The sequence below is a fragment of the Montipora capricornis genome, chromosome 6, assembly GCF_036669925.1.
Source record: "Montipora capricornis isolate CH-2021 chromosome 6, ASM3666992v2, whole genome shotgun sequence".
Taxonomy (NCBI): Eukaryota; Metazoa; Cnidaria; class Anthozoa; order Scleractinia; family Acroporidae; genus Montipora; species Montipora capricornis.
The window spans coordinates 68,305,044-68,317,543 of NC_090888.1; the positions used below are offsets into that span (position 1 = coordinate 68,305,044).

General features: G+C 37.6%; 1 protein-coding gene across 2 annotated transcripts in view; it reads left to right on the forward strand.

Annotated features, from left to right (window-relative positions):
• LOC138053009 (uncharacterized) overlaps positions 1-12,500 on the forward strand; it is a 24,302-nt gene that overhangs the window by 5,475 nt on the left and 6,327 nt on the right. Inside the window, exons 1-3 of one of the 2 annotated variants that reach the window (XM_068899681.1) lie at positions 5,061-5,468; positions 6,785-6,914; positions 11,767-11,947. In XM_068899681.1, the coding sequence (XP_068755782.1) occupies positions 11,866-11,947 (82 nt within the window). In that variant the 5' untranslated portion in view covers positions 5,061-5,468; positions 6,785-6,914; positions 11,767-11,865. Of the gene's footprint in view, positions 1-5,060; positions 5,469-6,784; positions 6,915-11,766; positions 11,948-12,500 lie in introns of those variants that run through there. The other variant, XM_068899682.1, reaches the window with a different exon arrangement.

Sequence of the window (12,500 nt, forward strand, 5' to 3'; positions counted from 1 at the left end):
TGGTTAGTTATGGCTGAATCATGTGGAATTTTACATTTTCTGTCAGGCCAGGATTTCTCAGACCTTACTTGCCAAAATAAGATTAAATTCCACAATCAATGAACCAATTGTTTTGGTTTGTTTCATGACACTTTGAATTGAAATAGCAGTCATTTTAAAAAGTTTCTGTCTCTCTTAAGGAGGGCTTTCAATAGAAGCTGGCTACTGCTGGAGCTCCGGAGGTTGTGGGTCATCAAGTCACTGGGTACTTGGTCTAAAAAAGTTCTGCTAGCATAACAAACCTCTTGAAATGTTTACAACCTTAACCACTCCATAGTGCAAAAATGTTCAAAATTTGCCTACACTTGTCTTCTTGAGTATAATTCATACGTGTTCTTCATTTTCCCTGTGTTTAGCAATTGCCTATGTTCGCGATCAAGACACTTCCTGCCATTTTTAGCAGTATCATAGTAAAGTTAGTCTCTCTTTCATGTCGGCTGTTTAATAAAGCATACCAGACTGAATTATTTGCATTCCTTCCAAAGAAGTCACATTGTGGAACAGGAATTTGAAGACGTTTTTACTTTCATTCTATATTGTTTCTAATCAATACTGTGGTATTTTTGCTTACTGAGGAATATTTTAATAACTCTTTCATTGCCTTCGAATGAAGTGAAAGTCTTGTAAAAATTAAAAACACTGTTTCTTTTGTTCATAAATATTTTGTCATTTAATAAATTGCCATTTAGTCATGATCTTTGACTTTTCACACATATTTTAAAGTGTACGAAACTGACTCAGATCTCACAGTCATACAAAATTTCTTAGATAGATGTTTTAAAAGGAAATATACATCTATTAAGAGAATTGCCATTCGAGATCTTTTAGAAAAGGCAGATAAGAAGCTTTTGAAGGTATGTTTGGTTGACCATGACTGCCTGCTCAGTAATATTATTCCAAAGAAGAAAGAAACAAAGTATCATCTTAGGAACAGAACTGCGTATCACCCACAAATAAATTCTGATAGTTTTAAGACAATATACCAGGATCTTTCTCCTCTTCTGAGAATCTGGACAGGTGTAAATAGTTTTTCAAGCCATTTTTACAAGTTGTGGTATGTACAGATACAAAATGGGCTTCATGTGTGATTATTATTAATTCAATCAGCAATATTGTTTTCTTGAGCATGCTTGGTCCTGTTTTGTCATATTCATTACACATGATGTCATTTGAGCAGCTTTTTACAGGTGGGGTCACCCGAAGAGTGAGGAGATTGTTATAATGGTTTTGAGATCAGCCTTGTACATGTAGCTTGTTCTTTACGAAGGGAGCCTTCACTTTACTTGATAAATCTGTGTTGGGTTTGTTTTCAGTATGTCAAGATTTCATGGTGCAGGGCTCGAAATTAACATTTTTAGTAAGGCGCCAATTGGCGACTGATCCAAAAATTTTGGTCGCCAGATTTTAACTTTTAGTCGCCATTTTTTCACTGATGTTTTTTTCTTCATTTTTCTGATGATCATGTACACATGCAATCTTCTTCATAGTCCTAAGTTTACGTACACGTAAGCTTCTAAGACTGAGATACTAAAACTTAATAACTTAAAAGGAAGCCAGGGCTCGTAAAACATATTACGCATTACGAGGTAAATAATCAATGTGAAAGCAGCTTTATTCACGTTTCCTGTGCTTCCTCCGCTTTTGTTAAGTTTCCATGTAACATCGAGTCTATAGCTTACATAAATAGACGAACCTGAACATAAACAATCACCAGTTTTCCATATTTTCAGCGCTAAAAAGCCAATGCTTCGTTGCAATTTCGATCGACAGACGTATCGGTACTAGGCCCTGCTCTGCCACATTGTTGGTAGTCGTACCAGGCTCCATTCTTGTGTAGGTTACTATAAAACTAATGCGCAAAACACTTGGAAGTTGCGGTTTTTTTTTTCCAGTTTAATTATTGTGGAATAGTTTGAACAGTGCTCTGAACGTTTAATAGATTTGTTGATATTTGTTAGTTCTTATTTGTTATGCATAGTGATTTCCGGTCAGCGGTCGTGACTGTATTTAGATCCCGTGATTGTTTACGTCATTAGGACTGAACACGTTTTCGCCTTTTTTCACCTTTTTACCGCAATTGTAACCCTTATTGAACAGTTTAAATATAGTTGAGTTCCTCCAATACCGCTGCATTCATTGCTTCGTCACAATTATCGAGTTGCATTAATGAATTCCTTTCAGCTTATCATACAGGTGAGGTTTACACTGACAGAAGCGACAAATGCTCTTAGTAATAACCCTTTCTGAAGGTTGAGAGATTCTATACAGTCTCAAACTACATTTCGTATCAATAAAAGATCAAATAAAAGGAAAATACAACTACTCTGAGTCTCTGTCCACTTTTTTAGAAGTCAAATTACTTGATCTGTTTCTTTATCTAATGCCTGTTTATACAATAACTGTAACGACACAAGTAATAGTATTGATGTTTCGCAGAATAGTTGATGTATCATTAGCGAAGATAAATTTCCAACTTTTCTCTATACTATCCCATTCAATCAGTTATGTCAACAACAGTTTAACCATAAACTGCAATAAACCCAACGTGAACATCACTCATGATGAAATGTACTGACTGGTACTTGTATCTAACCGCGCTTTGTCGAGTACAAATAACACTCGAGAAGAGTACAATTATCTCACAAAATTTGTACGATGTTTCCTCCACAAAACCGGTTTAACGCTATTTCTACTCCATAAGACCGGTTTAACAGGTCCTGTATTCCTCTTGAGTGTGTTAATATTCAAAATCGTTTAAAAGTCTGCATTCTTTTATTTTTGGCAAAAGAAGACGGATAATAAATCTCTAATTAGACATTTTTGTGTGTTACTGTAGTATCGCTACACATTTTTACTCATTTGTATTTTGACTCGCTCTAAATAAGTGTTGGCTTCGGGCTCACCAAAATACGGCAATATTAATAAATATATGACACAACGTATACACTAAAATGTCTAATGAGATATAATTACAGCAAATGTGATATTCCTTAGCGTCTTTAGATAATGATTGAATTTCATTTGTGAAACTTCATGTCATTCTGAAACTGCGGTCGCCGTTGCCTTTCTCCCGCTTCCCTGTCCCTCAAAAGCCACTTGTCGACCACAGGTGCTGGATGAAACTCCTCAACCGATGGGCCTTCTGCTGTAATTCGGATCAAATCTTCAAGTGTGGAGGATCCAAGGGCAACACGTAGGCTATTCTTGACCCTTTTCTGAGCGGAGATGGCACGCTCACATTGATTCCGGGATCTCGGTAAATTTGGCGGGTTTCTTGAAAATTTCATGCGTTGCATAATACTCGGCATTGGAGTATAGTTCTTCTGCAACTAGAAGACGCAGCCAGTTACTTCGTGTTTCATCACAACAAAGAAAAAAACAATCTCCGTTTGCAGTGGATTTTAACGCCACAGGATGACCTGCTGGTTTGTGATCGATGTCTGGTATCAGGCTGGTTCCAAGGTCGTCCTTTGCCAGCTTGCAAAAATCTGCTTTATCCGCCTGAACGGTTCCTGAACGGCCCACAACAAGCTCAAATCATCGATCAATTTCTTGCACGATTCTACATTGTTTGCATTGAGCAAAGTATGCAATGAATTTAAGGCATCTTTTGACCTAGAATTCGATGAAATATTCATCATCTGACACAGGGTCCAGAGGAGATATGTTTGTCTTTAGAACATCAAAACCCGTCGAAAACATCTGAAATAATGGGTTATTTTGATCGCGTTGACGATCGCGTTACAGTTTCGTTACACATTCTGTATACCGCAAATCAAGAGACTGAGGGCTCGCAAGATCGGCTTACAGTATATAAAATACGGAAAGGGAGGAAACTAATTTGGGGCCGATTTTCGAATCTCTGAAACTCGGATGGAAGTAAACTAAATTGCCTGATTTTACTAACGTGATCTAGAATTGCATGTTATGTATTTGCCAAATACTGAAGGAAAACGGCATAAGAAAGCGTTCAAATTCATTTTCGGCGACCGAAATTCACGGCTTCGAGAGAGAGGTTTCGTTCGGTGTGCACCGCAACATATGGTGACGGAAATGACGCGATAAAGTAAATGTGCGCAAGATCGGAAGTAATTTTAAGATGCCCCAAGTTCGAAAACACCAACGGTTTCTTTTGCAACTTTTCGACTGTTGACGTGTACAACAAATGTCCAGTCTTTAAAGATCTTTACTTCAGTTAAAACTCGGCTGCCTTCGCATAGATCTTGTGACTGGACTTTTTTCCACTCAAAGAAATCGTCGCTAGAGCTAGATAAAAGCTAATCGAATTCTTTTGTGAAAGCTGGCAAGTCTTCCCATTTAACACGGTCTTCTTCCAATCTTGAGTTTTTTGAAAGTGGGTACTGCCATACTCGGCCACCGTTAACTCTTCGCTGGACTCTACTCGCCTGTGGAAAGGCCTCCTTTAAAATAATCCCCAGTTCTTTGACTTGCAATGGAAAATTTTCCTTTTCGGAGCTGTTATTTACAGAGTCGTCGAGTATTTCTTGTACGGAAATAAAGTTTTGTTCGTCTCTTCGATAATTCATTGAAAGCCTGCAGGTAAAATAGTCAAGTTCGATCAGGGAAAAATCAAACACGGTAATTTGTGGCTCACGTTCGAAAGCCAACTGGTCAGATATCTTACCATTTAGAAACAAACACGTGTTTTTCTCTGTTCGATACTTTGGATCTCTTCTCGTCCGGCTGCTTTTCGCGCAACGGAACGGGCCTTTTCAAGGGAGAAGCCGCCATTATTTTAAAACTCCCTCCACAGCTGATGTTTTGATTCTCGAATTAATAACGGTCTGTTGCTTTTGCGTTTCCGGTCCCAATTCACTTCCGTCACCAAGTGCTGCGGTTCACATCGAACGAAGTCACGTGGTACAAGTTTCCTCCCTTTCCGTATTTTGTACTGTAAGCCGATCTTGCGAGCCCTCAGCCTCTTGATTTGCGGTATACAGAATGTGTAACGAAACTGTAACGCGATCGTCAACGCGATCAAAATAACCCATTATTTCAGATGTTTTCGACGGGACCCTGTGCATCTGACCAGGGATCAGACCTCGTGTGAACTTCACGCTTCAATGATTGCACGTGTTGTTTAGTGCGCCCGCAATACCAGCTGCTGAATGAAACATGGCGCTCGATTATGTAACATGGAGATCGAAGAGCCAGAAGAGTCGTGGGTTTGTTTTGTTATTTCTGTGCGCATAAATCGTGCATTTTATCCAAAACTACGGTTGATTTGCCTTTGAGGTTAAAAGGATGAGGGAAAAAGGTGAAAGTTAGTCGCCCACTGGCGACTAGCTCTAAAAATCTTGTCGCCAACACTTGATTTTAGGTCGCATTGGCGACCAGTGAGTCGCAATGTCGAGCCCTGCTGGTGCGGGAAGATGGAGCCCTTGCACAACGACTTCAAGAAGAAGAATGTAATAAATAAGATTTGATTGTCTTGTAATGATACAACTACGTGTAACATTAGTTTTCAGTATTACAGAGGTACAGGTGTATTTTGTTACTTGGAGGATAGCATAGTTTATAATTTTTGTATTCATATTGTAAATGTAAAAATGTAAATGCTTTGTTTATAGTGGAAGTGCCAGTTCACAGGCACCCCGCTTAATTTGAAAGAAACATGATTAAGAACCCCAGTTGAATCCGGGACATGCAGAAACAAATCCAAATCAGAGGTTAGAACTGGATTTGAACCCGGGTCAACCGCATGCAAACCCAACGCCCTAACCACTGGACGACATCACTTCCCTATTGAAGAGTCAATGTATAAAAAAATACATTTCCAGGAAAAGATGAGTAGTGACTCTTTTTATGTAGCACAATTAGGTTGTCAGCAAGGAATTTTATAGATAATAGTAGGGGTCTCAAATGGTAAAATCCGAGACTCGCCGAGATGCTGAGATCCATGTTTGTGAATCCGAGACCGAGACCAAAACATTTATTCACATGGAAATAAATGTAATATAAACAAGACTTCGAGACTCTTCGCAAAGGCTGTCGAGATTTCAAGATAGGATGAAAAGTTTGTGAGTGCCAATATTTTGGAGGTATCATTCGCCACCCCTATTAGTTGATGCATGTTTTAATTATACTGTAAATCAGTTTTTTTGCTTCTACCCGTCACTGTTGGGCTTGAGTGCGGAGGGTTACCTCAGAGGCCACTTAATTAAGAGGAAACTTTGTACCCTTATCACATGTGTTATTGTGCTCCTGTTTCCCTGTGTAGCGTAGACCAAAGTTCTTGAAATGTTGGTATTGCTGAAACATTTCACCCTTTTAATGTTAGTGTGAAAATTAGCATGAAATGTTGTTGTCTTTATTCTTAGTGTTTCTTGTGTCGCTGTCATTGTTGTGCGCAGCTCTAATAAGTGGCTTGTCCCTGGTCTGATTTGAACATTTCATTTGATTTGTTCTGATTTCAGTTGATTTGTAGTCTCCCAATTATTAGTAGAGCACTCGCGCTCGGCTAAATAACTGTGAGACTTAAATAAATTGATTATTATTATTGTTAGAAAGTTCCTTGTCACCAATAACATGCACCTACAAGGGACATAACACTAAAAATCACGTCCCTTGTGGCTGCTTCCCTTGGAATTCCAAGGTCACATCAGCAGTCTGTCAAGTATGGCAGTGAATACCAATGATGGCAGTAAAAAGTACATAGCAAGAAATAAAATGCTGTAGGCTTAACTGTCTTTGTTGTTACTCAAGTCTTGTCTCTTCTTTTCAGTCGGAAATCATTATCTCAGAAATCGCAGTGAAAGAAAAACTGTCCGTGAAGATGTGAAGGCAGCAAAAATTACATACTTGGAAGAAGTAAGAAGTGCACAAATCTTGCCTGTCGCTGAAGTGCACAACATGTAAGTTAATACATGTATGCTTTCTTTGATGTACATTTTTTATTAGTAGGATATGTACATATACCAGTATATAGATAATAGCTGGGAGTCAGAGAAATACCTGTTGTCAGCTTTATCTTCTTGGCTGCAGTCTTCACATCTTAATGTCTCAAATAAACTTAGTTGAGGTTTTGATTTTTTGCAGATCTCAATAATTTATCTCTTGCTGTCTGCAATGATATAAATACTTCACTTGCAATCAGCTGTATTAAACTTGAAAGGCTCACAGACCAGCAGTTCCTCTTCCTCATTTGATGCCAATTGACCAAATGCAAAAATGGCTGCCATAATTACAAATTATTATTTTGGCTTTGTGTTAATTAGCTTAAGTAGCCTCATTTTACAGCCCAAATTCTTTCAATTTTACATGTGTCAATGAGGCTACATGTACATGAAGTTAGCCTAATTAACACAAAGACGAAAGAATTATAGTTTGTTGGTGGCCATTTTGGTATTCAGTCAGTAAAATACTCCAATAGTAATTGATTAATTTTATGTGTATGCCTGTCATGTTTATTGCAATGTGTAATCTTCAATGTAAAACACCATTGTTGGGCTTTTCACATCTTTTCTTAAAGATGTCTTGATGGCCTTGATTTACCTGCACGAGCTAATTGTAAAAAATGTAGTGTACACTTAAGTGAAGTCACAGACAAGTGGTCCTTTGCCCCATCAATATGTTAATGAAGTTAAAAATTTTTATGAATTAAAGACATGCACCTACATGTATGTTTTAATGTTGGGGTGGGATGTTTGCGTACATTTACATATATATGCTGTAGGTCATTTTGTTCCTTAGGTTAAATTGCAACCAAACTAGGTCATTTTGTTTCAACCTTCATGGGTCAACTTGTTTGAACCTAGATCAAGTTGTCTTGTCAGTTTGGGGCAGTTACAAAACACAGGTCAAAGGTCATTGTTTTACCAATACCAATTCGGAAACAACCCTAACCATTCACAAGTGCAAACATTAGGCCTAAACATGTTTCTTTAGGCCTAATTAGGCTTAAGGTTAGCTTTAATGCATGTTTAAGATGCTATCTATTGGTAAAACAATGACCTCAGACCTGTGTTTCATACCTGCCCCAAATGGACAGTCTAGGTTGAAACAAAATGACCTAGTTTGGTTGCAAATTAACCTAAGAAACAAAATGACCTGAACATATATATTAACAAGGTCGTGAATTACTCTTTTTAATCTGAGTGCAGCTGTAGTAGCCAACACCTTGAACTTATGTGTAGACATGGGTGTGGGACCTGCAAAAATCACAATTCTGAAAAAAAACTTTGAAAACCTTTGATCTCTCTTCTCATCTCAGGTTTTGCTTTCTGTTTTCAGAGCTCTTTGCAATTTTTTTTTTAATTTGGCTGTGTTGACGAAAATACCTTTACCCAAATTAAAAAAAATAGAGAATCACTTTACAAGTACAGTATATAATCTTCAAATGTTGTAACTCAAGTATCCCTACAGCTTTCAATGGTTCTCAGTTTAATGTACTTGGTATAAAAAAGGTTTATTGACAGTATTTTAGACCTTGTACATCCATACATGTACATACATGTATGTACTCTAGTTAAAAGGTCATGTGGCTGACACAAGGCAGCATTCTTTAGGCCAAAAATAACAAACTTCTTTAAACTTCATGGTGGCCATGGTTTTTATCTGAGGTGAGATAAAAAACCTTTGTTTCTGTTTGCCTCAGGTCAACTTAATCTGGCTTTTGCAATAATATTGTTTTTGTTTCCCATATGCAAGGTACTGCAGCTACAGTAGTAAAAGTGAATCTTTTCTTACATTTTTTTCTAGAGCTTTTCATGATTTCTTCTTGTAATTAATTGTGAATGCATGCACATCCAGAAACAACAAAATTCCATTCCTGTTTATTTCTTTTTGTTTTCTTCTCATGTCTGTGTAGTTGAGCAAGGAAAAGCATTTTGCATAAATTTCTTATGATTATTACACAAAACTTGTAATATTACAGTGTTTAAATTAAATTATGATAAGCAGTTAAATTTAAGGTTAGGTGTAAAGAATTATTTCTTTGAGTGAGGTGTGACATTAAAACAAGAACTGAGTAGATAATTATCATTCTTAGACGAGATACATGTATTGAGCTGTGCAGAGCTGTGCTAATTTGTGCCTTTTTATAATCATTCCACATTTGATGAGAACTCAGCTTGACTGCTTGCTTTTTTAGAAAATCACGCTTTCTCATCTTCTGCCTCAGTTCGGATGATATCCACGGTGAAGATTTACTTTTCACTTTTCTTTTCCTTATCGGGGCATGTTTATTCGCAATTTCCAGAAACAGAGATTTCCAAACTAACCACATTTCGTTTGGGTCATCCAAAAGAGAAGCAAGATGGAAAGGTGTCTCTTTTATGTCATCAATGAAGGCATCACTATCAAAATTATTAAATTGGCGAGGTTCAATTACCTTTGGATCAGTTTTGGTCGTATTATGTTTATGAATAGCATAGATAAGACTGTGGTCAGAAATACCAACGTGTAAGACCCCATGATTTGTTATGATATCTGGTTTGTTAGTGAATATGTGATCGATTAGTGTTCTGGTAGCAGTAGTGATTCTCGTTGGCTGATCTATCAATTCAATGTATTGGTACGTTTCAGTAATAAACTTTAAGTGTTCAGTATTGCGGTCAGGCGTTTGCGGTAATAGATTACAGTTAGTATCACCAACAATCATACTCTCCTTATCTTCTTTATCAAGTTTTAGCAGGTAGGATTCGAATTTTTCAAAGATTTCAACCTTCGAGTCTGGAGGTCTATACCAAGTTGTCAGCAGGAATGGCCTGGACTTGGGCTTTTTAATTTCAACCGTCAAAATTTCTAAATCTTCGTGAAAGGAGAGGTCTTGTCTGTTTACGTAATTCAAGGATTGTCTAATGTACAAAGCTACACCACCACCATTTCTATTCCTATCGCGGTGGAGTATATCATATCTCTCAATGTCTACCTGGCTATCGGGAATTGTTTTATCCAATTTCGTTTCGTTCAATCCAAGTATGTCAATTGCTTTATCTTCCATGAAGACACACAATTCGTCATGATGGCAAGGTAGGCTACAGGTATTAAGAGATGCAATTTTAAATCCCCTCATTTTTGGTAAAGTAGGGAAGTTAGGGCTTAAGTTAGATGAATGTAAGATGCTATCCCTTACACAATTCATACTAAGATCATCATCCTGATTTAATGACTTGTCATTCTTCTTACTTGGTTCAGGTTATTGTTCCACAGTTGTTCTTGTTCTGTTCCGTCGTTTCATTGTGTTTCATTGGCCCTGAAAAGCCCCTACGGGGAGCGGTCAATTAAGTATGTAATGTATTGTATGGTACAGATTAAAATATGGTAAGTCTCACTCCCAGCTAGTCTCCCTCGCAGCCGTTTTTTGGATGTCACGCAACGTTCCTAACTCCCAGCAGTCAATGGGTTAAACTATAATGTAAGTCAAGTAAAACTGCTTTTTACACTGTCAGAAATGTTGCCAACACCGCCAGTCTTTTAATAATAATTATTAAATTAAATTAGAAATTTTCTGATAGATGCTGTCTTGCAACCCCTTGGTCGTAAAATTAGTTTGGACACTGAGGAACCCATGAACCATTCACAAAGAATCGCAGAGATGCAACTTCGTGTAACGATAGTATTGTTTAATGATGTAATGCACCCAAAGAAGGATTAAGGTAGTTGCATTGCGATAGAAAAAGGACAACTGAAAATCAAACTTCAGAGTTCATTTTTCAAATTATGACTTACACGTACAAGTAACAATCGGTCAAATTTAATGTCACAGGTAGGGAAGGGCACTCTCAAGGAGCGTGCTCTTTTGTGTGACACTGGCACCTCATGTGAGATGGAACTCAACAAAGATAACCTAAACCAAGCTGTAACTCTTCCCTACCTGAGAGTAAGACTTGTAAATTTTACCCTGGCTAACACCAGACGATTTTACTCTCCAATTGGGTGCGCTTTAGGCGTGAATGGATAAATTCAAGACTTTTTGGTATAAAGAAATGTTCACAATGACAAAAAAAAACATTTTTTTTTGTTTTTGTGTTGAATTGAAACTTTGTTTAGTGTAATTTGAATCGTCATAGATCTAGTAAAGTTAATGATTGTTTATATTCAATTGTCAATTGGGAGCTTAAGCACGCGATGTTTTGAGGCATGGACGGATACTGGAAGTGATCATTTTTCACGCAAGGACAGACAGCTGTGGTCTCTCTCAGATTTTTTAACTAATCGTCTCTAATTGTGAAAAGATACTTAGCAGTGTGAATGTAGTAGTGCCAAGACAAGTTAAAAAGGAAAACAGCTAACATCCAGTTGCCGTCTGTGACTCTGCAATGTCATTGTGTGCTTACATGTAAGCTCCGTAATATGACTGACAGTCAGTCAAGCAGAATGACAGGAACTTGAGTCAAACCTAAAATTCAATAGAGTAACTGGGATTTTACAGTATGATTTTTTATGAAGACAAACTTTTGTTTTTGTTAGATCTGAATGCCAGCAGAAGTCAGATTTTCTACATCGCTTAATGTTTTCTCAATGCATTTATCTACAAAAGGTTAATTAAGCATCATCTCTGCAGCATTATTGCACTAGTATTGCTCCTTTGTGACTGTTGTGGGTGTAATAATTGTTTGGGATGCTTGAAATTTCATGTTGTGCGGCCTCAGACAAAAGAATGAAATTTAAAGAATTTCAAACACTTGCTCTTAACTTTAAGAGCCGGCAGAAGTGGCTGTTTGACAAAAATAGATCTGAGACATCATTTCTTTGCTGTTGAAGGAAATCGCAAGGCATCTGCAAGAAAAGGAATCGTTAAAATTGGAGTGTGCAAGGCAACGTCGTATAGAACGACAACAAAAGGAAGAAGCAGAGGGCAAAATGCTGAGTGAAGCTCTTTCAAAGCTAAAAGAAAATGGAAAAAATCGTGTGAATCATTTTGAAGGGGCTGAAATTCAGACAGGTTAGTCAAACTCTTCTAATCAAGAATGAACCCAAACAACCTTCTAATAATACTTACAAATGTTGTTATCTGGGTAATAAATAATAGTACTTAGTTATAGGTGTTTGCTGGTGTCATTGTTACCCTGTCTAGTTTATGAAATGATGTCATTCTGAGCAGGAACAAAATAATTCCCGATCAGTGTCTGCCGTGAAATTACAGTACTGTGCAACCTCTTTCGAGTCTCGAGTCTCGCGAGGATCGGGGAACGGCAGTCGAGAATCAAGCAGTTCCTGTTGTGATTTAATCGAGGAGTAATGCTTTCGCGAAAGCTGAATTGATTATGAATAACTGACAAGGTTTCCCGTCCGTGATTTTGTGAGAATCAAGTGTCGAGGATCTAGTTTGATTTCGAGTGAATCAAGTCTCGATTCTCGAATTGATTTTTGATCCTCAATTCTCGTGATGATCGAGTCGAGACTGTCAACTTACTTTTGCATGGTTCTGTACTGTAAATTCGAACTGGGATACAGGAGAGGGTCTCTGCGGTAGGGGCAAGACATTGGCAAGACAT